This window comes from Alosa pseudoharengus, unplaced genomic scaffold, assembly GCF_046254945.1.
Source record: "Alosa pseudoharengus isolate Yale_2024_CS ecotype anadromous, Long Island Sound unplaced genomic scaffold, YU_APseudo_1.1 YU_APseudo_1.1_scf_3, whole genome shotgun sequence".
NCBI classification, from domain to species: domain Eukaryota; kingdom Metazoa; phylum Chordata; class Actinopteri; order Clupeiformes; family Clupeidae; genus Alosa; species Alosa pseudoharengus.
This window is the reverse complement of record NW_027468718.1, coordinates 26,426,017-26,440,774: the sequence shown is the minus strand read 5'-3', so window position 1 is coordinate 26,440,774 and position 14,758 is coordinate 26,426,017. Positions and strand designations below refer to the sequence as shown.

The 14,758-nt window shown below is 46.0% G+C and overlaps 1 protein-coding gene across 2 annotated transcripts in view; it reads right to left on the bottom strand.

Moving 5' to 3' along the window:
- Positions 1-641: 641 nt before the first annotated feature.
- The window catches only part of kansl1l (KAT8 regulatory NSL complex subunit 1-like), a 23,486-nt gene continuing 9,369 nt past the window's right edge, over positions 642-14,758 (bottom strand). Inside the window, exons 6-16 of one of the 2 annotated variants that reach the window (XM_076263752.1) lie at positions 13,722-13,914; positions 11,492-11,627; positions 9,616-9,759; positions 7,725-7,880; positions 7,399-7,499; positions 6,904-7,022; positions 5,825-5,903; positions 5,066-5,175; positions 4,627-4,768; positions 1,792-2,068; positions 642-1,450 (exon numbers count right to left, since the gene is read on the bottom strand). In XM_076263752.1, coding sequence (XP_076119867.1) covers positions 1,829-2,068; positions 4,627-4,768; positions 5,066-5,175; positions 5,825-5,903; positions 6,904-7,022; positions 7,399-7,499; positions 7,725-7,880; positions 9,616-9,759; positions 11,492-11,627; positions 13,722-13,914 — 1,420 coding nt within the window. In that variant the 3' untranslated portion in view covers positions 642-1,450; positions 1,792-1,828. The remainder of the gene's footprint in view (positions 1,451-1,791; positions 2,069-4,626; positions 4,769-5,065; positions 5,176-5,824; positions 5,904-6,903; positions 7,023-7,398; positions 7,500-7,724; positions 7,881-9,615; positions 9,760-11,491; positions 11,628-13,721; positions 13,915-14,758) is intronic. The other variant, XM_076263753.1, reaches the window with a different exon arrangement.

The window sequence follows — 14,758 nt, the reverse complement described above, 5'->3', positions numbered from 1 at the left end:
TCAAGGGTGGATGATGTCTGTGCAATAACAGTATGTTTCAAACAAGTTGGACATCACTGAAATGTAGCATTCAAATGCAAATTGCAACATTCAAATGATAAAAACTACATGTCTGGACAAACACAGGGTTGGTACAGATAGCACACATTTGCTTGGCCTGTCTAGAGCTCTAAGTCATTATGTATGCAGCAGCATGTGGTTGTGCCTCCCCCGTAACTCATCTGTGTGATGACACAGGGCCCTCTGCTGGCCCAACTGTGCATGATACAAGACACAGCTCCATTCTGGTCCATCATGGAAAAAACATGATTTCAATTACATTTTTTTGAGATGATGAAAGATAACTACACACCTATGGTAAAGAAGAGGCAGCCACGCTGGTCTGGACACAGCCTCATCCAGCATCATCCATCACCTATTTGGTGGTGTGAAGAGAAGTCAAACAGCCTCTGGCAAGGATAAAGAAAATATCCAGGGTGGGTAGAAAAAGATTAATGCGTTCATCAGCATGATCAGAGGTATCACACTAGTCATGATGATACAGTCCATTAGTGGCAAAGTCAATGCTGTGTTACTAAACAAAGTTTACACAGTCTATGGTATCTGCACATGGAGACAAGGAGCCAATCACCGTTTTCAATGTTATCAGTGTTTACTTCAAGCATACTGACATTAACCATGTTACAGTGACACTCTGAAGACTGTGTAAATGACAGAACACCATTTACAGAACAGAGCTTTCAAACATTCAAAACATTACAACTGAATTTTTGGTATCTAATGCATATTCATGTTTAGATACTATTCTGTTTTACAAATGGTCCACACTTGAACATGCACACCAATACTTGTGTGCACACACTCACACGAGTTGGTACATATAAATAAATAAATACTTCACAGTAAAACCCATAACACTGCGATTTTACACTGAAATAACTTTTAAAAATAAAATGTTAACAATGAACTTGTTCAGTCCAGTTTCTGAACTTTTTTCTCTATATACAATAATCCAAATTCCTCTATTTTGTAGTGTTGTGAAGGCCACATAAACAAAATAAATGAAATGAAACATACAACAACTTTCTGGAATAAATATGTGAGGTTTGAAAAAAGCATCTGAAAAGAAGATTCAATAAAAAACATTTACTTGCAGATGGACAATCATACCACATCTGTCTCCCAAACGGTCACCTGTGGCCAAACGAGAGAGTATACTTTGAACGACGGATGACAATAAAAACACAAGTGCTGCATAGCAACACACTATGGCCTGATTAAGTCACATGGCTTTCCAGATCTGGCCTTCTTAGCCACTGAGGTTTGGTCCAACTGTGTCTAAAGCTGGGGTCTCATCTGGCGCTTCTTCAGCATAGTAGGGCCTGTTGACACTTTCTGGGTGTGATGACACTTCCTGCAGGCTCATGTGATGTCTGGGCTGCTGGTAGCTCTGGGGAGAGCAGACAACATTAACAACATCAGCAAACGAATGGGCAAGGCGAAGACACGCAAAGCAAAGGGGTTGTTATGTATTGTGTCTGGAAAGGGGATTAACCACAGACATTTAAGACCATCGTACGTGTACATACACAATGTATACCACACACCAGATGCTCTTCAGATATAATCCTCCTAAAATAAGGATTTGACTAAATGAGCTCTGTGACTGTAAACAATGCCTGATGTATTTTTTTTTTAATCAAGTAGCATGACACAAAGAAATATGGAAGAGATAAACGGCTCTGGTGATCACATGACTCAGGTGATCACATGACTCAACGGGCTGTGTACCTGTGCTGGGTTCAGGATGGCATGGCGACCTCAAACGTCAGCTTTGCAGTCTGGGAGTCTTCCACGTGCGCTTCCTCCTGCGACCACTGGAGGGCACTGTGGGGCCAGCCATCTCCGAGCCGCTGTACATGCCACTGGAGTCGCTCCGCTCCCCCTCCAACCACGCTGCAGCCAGGGGCTCCTCCTCCTCCTCCTCCTCCTCCTCACCATCAGACCTCAGAGCCTCCTCTTCCTCCACACTGAGCGGGAATGCACGCATCTCCCACGGGACTTGAGGCTGGCAAGAGAAAATGAGAGAGAGAGAGAGAGAGAGAGAGAGAGAGAGAGAGAGAATAAGAGCCGAGACACACACTGGCAGCTATTACCCACTCACCACAGGTGTTTAGGCAAGCACAACAAAAGAGAGATGCAACACAGCAATTCACATGCAGCCTCATGAGTACGGACGGTGTGTAGTGTAGTGTAGTGTAGTATACCAATGCTTTGTTCTCTTATTCCCTTTGTTCATGTTTTACTGTTCCTGTGAATGCTTTTGGCATCTAGGCACATTTGAAGTGGAATTTGAGAGAAGAGGGATATGAGCCTGAGAGACAGTCACACTAACAATCCCCCACACTAACACAAACATGTACGCAATAACTACAGAGAGAGTGAGAGAGTGAAAAAGAGATTAGATCTGAACCTCTGTAATAACCTTTCATTACTGTGCCAGGCCATTAACCTTGTGTATTCCAAGGACTGAAGCGTTTGGAGTTAAACACAAACAGCTTTGTAAGAGCGGCATTGCAGACAGAATAATCACAGGCTCAGAAGCTCTGAGTATGATCTCTCTGAGTATGTTCTCTCTGAGCGCGTTCTCTCTGAGCGCATTCTCTCTGAGCACGTTCTCTCTCTCTCTCTCTCTCACTGTCTCACTTCACTTACTGCTCAACTCCTCAAAGAGCGAGAGAGGAGAGGAGAACGGGGGGACAACAGACTGTCAAAAACAAAGGCCAAACAAAACAGAGTGGGAAAACGAGGGTGAGAGAGCTAGAAAGAAAAACAGACGAGAGAGAGAGACAGGGAGAGTGAGAGAGAGAGAGATTTCTGTCTCTCCAGGAACTGGATCTGTCACCTCGCTCCCCTGGCATTTCAGCATTTCACAAACACACACACACACAGCCCAAAACATATACGTACAGTACATAACCCACACACAGGCCTGGGCTCCCTTGAAAAAGAGATTAAGATCTCAACAGGACTCTCCGGTAAAATAAAGGATATATAAAAATAAAATAAAAACAGCCAAACATGTACATACAGTACTAGTCTACAAACACACACACATACTGTACACACATTCACTCAGCATCATCTCCACACTGACTCAAGCAACTTCTCATATTTGGCCATTTCTAAAATCTTGAGAAGACACTCATCTTTTTACATTTGTGCAAATGTATGCATCTTCACAACGATGTGTTGATTGAAAGTGCAGAATGGAAAATTGTAAGTGTATGGGGGGGGGCAGAGAGAAAACAACAGTACAACATGTCTGTACTCATCAGCCGGAGGACAGGAAGCTGTGTTCCGCCCTGCCTTCCTGCCCCCCCCACCCCCTCCCCCACCGTGTGTGTGTGTTAGCATGCGCTGCTGCAGCCCTGTGTTTATGCTGCCGTGTGATTGGGGTACTAGGGATGAGAGGCCTGTTATGAGTCACTCCAATCACAGCCTCCTCCAATCAGATCACTCTCTAATCAGCCCCTTTGGAGCAGTGCCTGGGCATGAAGCACTCTTAAACAGCAGGCACACACACACACACACACAATATATCTCACACACACACATACACTATATCACACACACGTACGCATTTATCAAACACACATTATCTCTCTCACACGCACACACACAGAAACACACACACACACACACACACAAACACTTATCAAATACACATTCTCTCTCTCTCTCTCTCAAACACACACACACACACACAGGCCACAGGGGTTCTGACTACTCATGTCATTTGCTCATTAGTGGCTCCATTGTGGCCACTCTCTTTGACAGTGCTTATAGACGTGATACGATGGATCAGCACGCTCAGTAGCAGCGGGATGCTTTATTAAAAACCAACCAATGGCCCAATCACTGCAAGCCCTCTGAGCTCCATCAGAGCTCCCATCCTATGCATTCTGACAGCCGCTCCTCACACTGTACGTGTAAAGATACTATCGGAACTCCCCATTACCGCCGTTACCGTATTTCCGCCGTCTTGCGTGTATGTGACACTTAATATCCATTTCTATACAAACCAAGACGGCGGATTCCTAAAGAAACGCAAGCACCCACACCATAGGTGTATCTAAATTAGCTATGTACCAAAAAATGACATTTTACCGTGACTCGAAGAGCTGTAAACAGTGTTGTAAGGCTGCGTGTACAAATCCGTTTGGAGCTCCAGTGGAATTTTAATTTCATGACGAGAATTCTCGGTCTAACCGTTCATGTGCCATTGAAATGGCGTAAATAGGCGACCCACTAGGCCAGCACTAACCTCCGAGCGTGATAAACAAAATCGGATATTTCAGGCAGTAAAAGCCCCGGTAAGAACCAAACCAGATTTGGTTCAAATCTACACACCTATGGCTACTGAAAAATGTAAGGTTCATTTATCACATGTTATTTTTAAGTATTAAAAAAACATCATTGTTTTAGAATTTTCGAACGAAAGTGGTGGTAATTGGAGGCGTTACGATACGTGCTCCATTCATGTCCTGTCAGTTGTCTTGCGTGTTTGCTGCGTGTGTGTGCGTGTGCGTGTGTGTGTGTGTGTGTGTGGGTTTGGTCTCTCACCAGCTTCTCCTCCAGCTCCCCGTCCGAGTCTCCTCCTCCTCCCCAGCAGCCCCAGTCAGGGTGGGGGTGGGTCTGGGGCCGCACACTACAGTCCCTGCCTGAGCCATCAGCACTCGGAGTGGGGTGGCCAGCACACGAGGACCTGTGGACCCACAGACAGAGACAGACAGACGTACAGACAGACAGAGTCAGATCAGGGGGCATCGGGTTGGATGCCATGTGCCTCTTTGAGTGGCATTAATGTCACTGGCACATGAAATGAAATATTCATGCGTGCAAACACACACACACACACACACACACACAGAGGCGCATGCACACACACGCACGCACACCAAGACCATTTGATTTGCATGTCACACGTACGATTTCCGTCTGTCACACTGCCAGTCAGACACATGCAAGCACACCTGCGCAGACATAGTCCTGTGGCATGTACCTGCTGCGTCTGTGCTTCCTGTTCTTCTCCCAGGTGGTCCAGCGCAGCTTCTCCCGGCGCTCGTAGCTCTGGTGCCTCCGGGCAAACAGCTCGTCTGACAAGCTCTCCGTCTGCAAGAGGCACAGCACAGCACCGCCACGCTAAGACTGGGCTCTACGCCTGCTCTGCTCTGCACCACCTGCCATCCTACAAGGCCTCACAAACACTGCCATCCTACAAGGCCTCACTAACACTGCCATCCTACAAGGCCTCACTAACACTGCCATCCTACAAGGCCTCACAAACACTGCCATCCTACAAGGCCTCACTAACACTGCCATCCTACAAGGCCTCACTAACACTGCCATCCTACAAGGCCTCACTAACACTGCCATCCTACAAGGCCTCACAAACACTGCCATCCTACAAGGCCTCACTAACACTGCCATCCTACAAGGCCTCACTAACACTGCCATCCTACAAGGCCTCACAAACACTGCCATCCTACAATGCCTCACAAACACTGCCATCCTACAAGGCCTCACAAACACTTCACACAAAGGCAAGAGCCTGCAACAATACTTCTACTGAGGTCAAAACAACAATTTCAACACTTATGTAAAGTGACTACTTCAAAGATTAAGTGTCAGTGTTTGTCACAGAATGTGTGGGTTGGGCTAGTGTTTAAGTGTTTATTTGTGTGTGAGAGAAGGGGGAGAGAGAGAGAGAGAGAGAGAGAGAGAGAGTGCGTGATTTACGAAGGCAATATTGCCCACCCACCTCATCATCTTCCTCCTCCACTCTCTCCTGCTCCTCTTCCTCCTCCTTCAATAGCAGTTCAGTCTCGACTACTCTCCAGCTGTGGACACAGGGATTCAGCATCGTCAAACACAAACAACTGCAATACTCATTCCTGCTGCAAACAACTGCAATACTCATTCCCAATACTCATTCTCTCCCCATGAGTCTCACTTTATCATAGACTCTAAATCACTCAAATGTTTTATTTTGAGTCTAAAGGTTTTACAGCAGGAAGATTGTTGCGATATCTAGTATTTATTCAGCTATGGATGTTTAAATCTACAAAAAAAAAATCACAACCTTTTTTCTTCAATCACAAGCTTTTTTTATTTTGGGGTGCCTCTATCTATTATGAGCTAGACTGTGCCAGACTGACCAGAGCCTTGTAGACCAGGTACATATTTTTCTCCATAAAAAAAAAAGGATTCAACATTTCAAAATAGTCTTTCTGCAACTCTAAACTTGCTGTACAATTAGGGGTACAACATAGCCTGGGTGTTCCCATGCTGCCTTGCGCGCGATTTGATTCACGCTGCTAAGGCAGCCTGGAGACCATGGAGCAAATTTTCGCCTGAGATAGGGGACCAATCACAGAACAAGGGGGAAAGCAAGACAATGATGAGCTATGCACAGACGCATTTGATAGACATCCGTGGCACCCAATAAACGGATCTGGGCATTTTTTTCAAATACGAGAAAATGAACGTTTGGTTTCCAGACCACGTCTCATTGAGAAGTGGTGGCGCTAGCCAGGCTAGGTACAACATTGAGTGGCTGTAACAAAATAAATATGTCTTGAGTCTGTCACAATATAAATTGAAAAAGAGATTAAGATCTCAACGGGACTCTCCGGTACATACAGTAGTAGTCTACAAACACACACACATACTGTACACACATTCACTCAGCATCAGCTCCACACTGACTCAAGCAACTTTTCATATTTGGCCATTTCTAAAATCTTGAGAAGACACTCATCTTTTTACATTTGTGCAAATGTATGCATTTCAATGTGTTGATTGAAAGTGCAGAATGGAAAAGTGGCCAGGCTGGAGTACCTGGGGGTGAGGATGTCTCTGTACTGCAGTTTCTCCACCTTGATGGGTGCAGCCAGGGACATGGGGATCACAATGTTGTTAATGTTGTACACACTCTCTCCATTCCTCCTGCGTATGAACTGACACACACACAACAATAATAACTCACAACCAGTAGCATTTGTGGCCAATTAGTGTACTTTGCAATCCCTGAACATTTGGTGTTCAAACTCATCACTAGTCAGGACTCGAAAGTCTGCGTGTCACTGATTTATTTTTTGGTCTTGATCCCTCAGAGAATGAGGCCTTTTACTTGACAAGATTGTAGTACTTAAAGTTCCTTACATTACATGTCAGAACTAAAGTGTCTGAGTCTATCCCAGGGTTCATCTCTGACAGTGTCTTCCCCAGTACTGTAGGGAAGAGCCCTGGTACCCAGTAGTCCTGTAGTCATGACTCTAGACGGGATGTGTTCAGCTCAGCGCTCATCAGGGGGCGGGAGGTGACTGGTCTCACCTGGGAGCTCCTGTGGCGAGTGTGATGGGGGTGGGGGGCCTCCTCTGCACTCTCCTCTGGGCTGGGGGGCACCGCAAAGCAGGACAGCAGCTCCACCTCATCTGAACCACAGACACAAAGAAACACACACACACACACACACACACACACACACACACACACACACACACACACACACACACAAAAACCATTAAAAGAGTGAGTGACTCATACAGACGTCAGCAGAGACCTCTGAGGGTTTTGTTCAGTGGTATCCACTGTAATGAAAGCAGCTGCTATGCGAGGACGTTATAAAGGGAGGCTGTCGCGGTCTCTCATGTGTGTACCCAGTGAGCTGTGATGGTCAAGCCTCTTCCTGCGTCTGCGCCTCCTCTGACGGTTCTGTCTGGGCGGGTCGCGGACCCCAGGCTCCCACCGGACCTCCGTCGCCCCGCCTCGACTCTTGGGCCTCCGCCTGTGAGGCAGAGGGATGTGGCCGAGATCTGGAACAGACGAGAGAGAGAAATCAGGCCAAATACAACCAGACAGAGAGGGACAGGCAGCGGACCTGCCAATCCGTTGGTAAAAACAATACTCCATCAGAGTGGAATGTAGACTGTAGTATAACATTGGGGTTTCTATCTCCCAGAAATTCCAGATCCCATCTGTCCACTAAAGCATACACCCAATTGTCGCTAGTGGGTTTGGTCAAAAACAAAGCACAAAAAACATTTGCACAGTTGTTCCCCTATTCAGGACTGAGCCATTCCTATCCCTGAAAAATAACAAGCGGTGTGTAGTGCTCTCCAACACGCAACCGAGGCAACCGAGCGCAGAGCAAGAATTCCCCTCACTTGATCACTGTGTCAGGTGGGCGGCGTGAGCACACAACCCAGCAGCTCTAATCACAGCCCACAGGGGACGGCTGAACGCCGGGTGGCCCCAGGCCTCTGGAGCCGGGGGTCAGTGTGTCTGTCTGTCGCTCTGTCTGTGCTGCCAGCTGGGCCAGGGCAGGATGGAGAAGGTGTGTGGGTGGAGGACTGACAGGAGACGCTGCACTATAGGTCCTGTGTGGGCTGTTAGTAATGGCTACACACATGGCCTGACCGGTTGAGATAAGGGGACAGCACAATAACCTCACCTCTCCCTCCATCCCTCAATGACTGATTTCTCCCCTCTCTGTCTCTCTCTCTCTCTCTCTCTCTCTTTCCCTTTGCTTGTTCCTCTCCGGCCCCTCATCTTCCCCATGCTGACTGTAATCTTATCGGTCCTCCCACCCACAGGCATGGGCAAATGAAAGCCAATCTACTCTTTAGGTGCGAAAGGGAGGCGATGAATCTAAACCAACGGGTGGCCCAAAGAGAGAGACACAGACGGGGAGCGTCAGCGAGTCACACAAAAAAAAGGCGAATGGCCTTTTTTAAAAAGAAAAATAAGCCAGATTTAAAAAGAAAAACTGGGCTCATTTTTTGATTGTGATGTTGTTTTTAGCTCCATGCCAGCCTCCCCAAGGGGATGTGGTGCAGGAGACTGACAGGAAATCAACAGAGCAGCATGGGGCACCTCTTCCAGCATGGTCCCTGCAGCGCACTCACCCCTCACGCTCCGCACTCACGCTCAGCAGGGGGGGCTTTAAGATCATTAACATGCTCCCCAAATCCAACCCCATTCTATCTCTCTCCCTCCCTCCCGCACAGAGGCGTCCAGGAGTTCAGGAATGGCAGTCCACTAATGATTAGATGAGTGATGGACGGTGGGGGGCAGAGGTGTGCCACTCCCCTGCTTAGAAGGCCAAATGAGTCTGGAGAGAGAAACTCACATCTCCTCAGTTCAAGGTCCAGTAGTGACGGTAGTTTTTGGTTTTTCATACTTGAAACCTGAGAGCATGTTGAAGCACAGCATTGCTGTCATAAATCAAAAATGTTCCTGCAGCCATCACAGCTTTTAGTGCAATTTTGTCCCTATCCGTGAGAAGCATTAAGCTGGAAAGTACATAGCAGGCTGAAGGCACAAGCACAAGCTCTTAGGGTCATCTCTCAGCCTGTAGAAATGTAATTTATGGCTTTACACATCCCAGAGGCTATAGAATAGAGAAGTGAGTGTTTGCAAGCACACTGAAGTGCTCACTCACTCCCACACCCACTTCATCACACACACATATACACACACACACACACAGAAGTAGTTCGACATGTTTTTATCTCTTCACGTGACACTGGTGTTACAGCGGCTACTCACTGAAGGCGGCCGAGTTGCGTGGCTGTTTGCGGCCACAGCTGAGGTAGTGGAGCGGGCTGGACGGCTCCGGGTGGAGCGTGAGCGGCCTCAGGGTCCAGTCTTCCCTCTGCAGCCCGTTCTGCAGATGGATGGACAGCGGAATGTCTGGGACAGGGAGGAAGCACAGCACCAGCGCCATCTTAACACACTTCACAACACACATCACTTCACACACAGACAGTGTTCGGCAAGTTACTTCAAAAGCGTAATGCATTATTTATTACTTGTTACTGTCATCTCAAAGTAATTTGTTACATTACAATATTACTGTCTTTGAATTGTAAGGCATTACACTACGTTTACATTACTTTCACCAAAATAACAGGAAATATGGATTTGGTGTTCTCAATAGATCTTCATGTGTTCAATGCAGCTCATCACATGGCAGGAGGTGATGTGGTATGGCATAATGACTGAGCTAGGCTTAAGGCTAACAAAAGAACAATATAATGGTTGCAGTTATGGCTCATGGGACAACGTAGGCCCCAAAGGCGAAAGGTCACTCACAACTTAATATAGTAAAATATAGCCAGAGTGAAATTGTATGTTGACTTTAAATGGTTCTCATCATTGCTGGTTGCCTTTCCTTCCACTTACAGTGGTGTAGACTTAATGCAAATAGTTTGAGAATAATGGCTGTGATCTCTGTCTGTAAAAGCAACATTTAAGTTATTCTCACTGCTTGAAATGAGAAGTATAGCCTAACCATGTTAGATCTGTTGCATGAATGGCAGAGATAACTCAAATTCCCTTTCTACAGTCATCTAAACAAGGCAATCAAATTCCAGGACCAGCATAGATGACTTTTTTAATTCTTGGATAATCTTCTCTGGTGCCAATTGAGCATTTCTCAATTTTGGATTAAAAAGTAAAGCAAAGTAACTTCAGTTACTGAGAATTGTACCGAGTAAAATATTACTGAAATTGTATTGGTAATGCCTTACATTACTGCATTACAGCAAAAAGCAATGCATTACTGTAATTACATTACTTTTTTAATGCATTACTCCCAACACAGCACACAGACCAAGCAGGAATGGACCACTGGTTAGTGTCCAGCATTTGTTGACTGCTTATTTTTAATGAACTTTCAACCACTTCCAACTTGGAATTCAGTACTACTGCTTCTAACTATCTTCTGGATCTGCTATTGCATTATTTGTTATCTATGTTATGGATGAATAGCACAACAAGACTTCAGATTCTTGGATAGTACACTATGGTATTGAGCTGGAGGACAAAGACACTGAATCCCAGGTCCAAGGCTCCCTGATGCATTCTGCCTGAGTGGTGAATAACTGTCTGCATTCCTATGGCTACAGCGTGCTATGCTCAGAGACTGTGTGGAATGAGGCCGCACCTCTTGAGTGTGCAGTGCTGCTCTTGTGACAAAAGAAGCTTGCTTAAGCACTGAGCCAAGAGCAGAAAGAGATGGAGTCTTTATGTGAAGGAGAGGAGAGGAGAGCTACTGAATGTCTTTAAGATGTATTATCACTGTGGAAGTCTGAGATGAGTTCACATGCTTAGAGGAAAAAAACTGGAGAAAACTCTGAGCAAACTTCATGGGTGCTTTTTCTTGTTCTTGTTCTTAGTTACTCTCAGGCACTCTGTCTCGCAGTCTGTTTTTATCTTTCTTTCTCTCTCCAGAAAAAACCGAGGCAGGAGAGGGAAAAGTGTGGAGGTTCTCTCTCCGGCCATCTTTAACTCTCTATTTCCATTCCTCCTCGTCTATAAGGTGCCCCCATCTCCTCTCTCTCCTCCTCTCTCCCTCTCATCTCCTCTCCTCTCCTCTCCTCTCCTCTCTCCCTCTGCTCCTCCCACGCTCCTGTGAGCTCACCTGAGCGGAGCGAGAGCACGGGGTGGCTCCTCAGGGCCCGGTCGGCGGGGTTGCCGGGGCAGCGGGGGTCCGTGCAGAGAGCCAGAGGATCACATGACTTGCAGCTGGAGCAGGTAGAGGAAGGAAAGGGCTCCTCCTGAGAAAAAGGAGAGCAGGTAGAAAGATGATCAGAGAGAAAGGTGGAGGCAGAGACAGAGAGAGAAAAGAGGTTTGGTATAACTCCTGTACCTAATATTTTTGTATCAATTCTATCATGACACCATTGAAACACTCTTCCCCCTGGCCCAAAAAGATCAATCCCAATGCCCCAGTGCAGTGATGGGGACACTGCACTGTAGGAGATGCCGTCCTTCGGATGAGACGTTAAACCGAGGTCCTGACTCACTGTGGTCATTAAAGATCCCACGGCACTTATCGCAAAGAGTTGGGGGTTCCCCGGTGTCCTGGCTAAATTCCCAACCTGGCACATTCAATCTGGCCCCCTAATCATTCCCCACTGTAATTGGCTCATTCACTCCCTCACTCTCCACCTCAAGCTGGTGTGTGGTGAGCGTTCTGGCGCATAATGGCTGCCGTGCATCACCCAGGTGGGTGCTACACATTGGTGGTGGTTAGTGAGGTCCCCCCTTCCATGTGACGCGCTTTGAGTGTCGAGAAAAGCGCTATATAAAATGTAATGTGTTGTTGTTGAATTCAATGCAACAAGATCCAAAGAAGTATAGTCAATTAGCAATTGTAAATGATAATAATAAAGTCCTTACAGAACCTATTTAGGGTCAGCTGAACCACTTACATAGGTCTTCAAATGTTTAAACAGGTATCTTAACATGATTTGTTTTTTTAACCTTGTACCCGAGGCCACCTCTCAACTTTTCACACCTTCATGCATTTCAATAGAGAGAGTGAGTGAGGAATTTTAAAAAAATAGAAAAAGTATGCCTAAAATGTTAGACATTCATACCATTACTCCTCTCTACAGTCTTCTCGATGAAATACTGCAGATATCCTTGACAAGTCATAAAGTATGAGAGCAACCCGTAAGCTGAGCTATCTCTGTAGGCTCTCTGAACTGTGCTGAGGACCTGGAGGAACGGATCATGCCCTGATCTCAAAAAACTGACATGACTTGCCCTGGTTGCAAGCACACATCATCAAAGCACAGAAGTGTGAGAGCAGAACACAGAAGAGCTCTGCTGTGGTGATGTGATGGCCCCAGTAAATCCACTGCACTTCACTTCAGTCAGGAACTCCACCTAGAAAATCCTCACATGACCTGCATCTGACGTAACTCACCCACCTCATCCTGTGGGTGTCTCACAACAACAGACAGTCCTCCCTTACTGTGCATAAGCTTTCCTTTCAGCACAAAAAAAAAGCAATGGGCATGACCAAGGCATATTATGTGTGCTGTGCTGGAGTGGAGCTCGCACAAGGACGCTCAGTGAGTTTGATGTGCATCGGGAAGTTTCCTGGCCCTGCACCGCAGCACTTAATTAGCCTGTCAATGGCCCAGCGGAGAGCAGACGGAGCTAAAGGGCGGCGGACGGAGGAGAGGGGAGAGTGAGTCACGGAGCAAGGAGGCCGGCGCACATGCAAATGGCCCCTTATTAGCCCCGCCGAGTAATCTCAGCGCATTCTGCTCTCCTCTCCCCCGAATACATCCCCCTATTTCAGTAACCTCACAAAGAACCAGAGAACCACTAGCTTATGGAGAATGCAGCTATCTTCATGACATGGCCTATGCCTAGAGAGCTGCAATTGGGGACATGGGGAGGGTCATCTAGCCCATGTTTAATGGCATCCACGTGAACATCTGTCATTCTAAGCGAGCCATCATAAACACACGCTCCATGTTGACTGGCCACAACACTGATATATTTCTGCCATATTAGGTTATGAGGATAGACTTAATTCAGTTGGTGGATGAACATTTCATGAGAAGCAAAGAAAACCGAACTGTAGGCAAAACAAAGGTGCTTTAAGAAGACGCTTTGTTCAGCTGACAAGCTGAAGTTCCTGTACGTGCAGCATAATTACTGCATTACATTACATTTGGCTGAGGCTTTTGAACCCAAAGCGACTTCCAACAAGGGAAACAATCAAGGTAGAGTGCGATAAGGACAAGTTGGTTAATTACTAGCTAGCTGTAATACAACAGTGAGGGCTTTGCTGGTGTGCTGGGGGCAGCTGGATGAGAGCATGTGCAGGCTGAGGAGGCGTGCGTGCTCACCTGTCTGTCACTGGAGCAGGGCGGGTTGGAGATGAAGAGGCGGGGCTTGTGGTAGGTCAGGAGGGGTCGCGTGCGTGCGGAGACGCAGGTGAGGTCAGGCTGGACGGCCCGCGGCCGCCTGCGGCACACCCGACGCTTCTTCTGTCCGTCAAAGCCCATTCCCTGAGAGCCCATCTGGAACATCCCGCCACTGCTGCCCCAGTGAGAGCAGAGGCACAGCATGACTGACAGACACCCATCATAACATCTCCATCATTCAGACCATTTTTTAACAAAAAAGAACATAATACAAAAGACTCTCAATAGCACACAGATATTGTACATAACAGATCATTAGTAGGCATAAGATGCAAAATGAAAATGTATATGTTTACTAGGGCTATCAAAATAACTGATTCATTTCGATTAATTAATTTGAGAAAAAATAACTGATTAAAAAAATTAGTGCAGATTAATCGATTCCGTATGACCTTTGACCCCGAGCCGTTCTAGTCAGTAAAAATTAGACTGTAAAATGAAGGAGAGAGAAGAAAACGTGCTGCCTGGATCATTGATTGGAACATTTACTTTTAAAAAATGGCCTGATGGTGTTGATAAAAATAAAGTGTTGAAAATAAAGTCCTTTGCAATGTCTGCAGCAAGGAATTTGCATATCACCGGAGTTCATCAACTCTATAGTCGCACATCAATGCAAAGACATAAGTGTTGACATTGAGGGGGGTGTTAATTTATTTTCATTGTGTCCCCTGTTATATCTGTGGCCTGAAATGCCTTGTATGTGAAAAAAAAAACTTCTTCCCGAAGCACTTTTGAATTTATTTCCTCAGCATATTAGGTCATATCATAGATTATTATGGCCATTATTTGAAGAGTGAAAATAATAATAAAAGAGTTTTTGAACTTTAATGTCACTTTAATGCTGATTATTCAATGATTCATTTGAATCTAAATATTTAAAATACTTTCACAGCAAAAATTATATATGCGACTAATTTAGATTCATTAATCACAGCGTATGTAATTAATTAGATTAATTT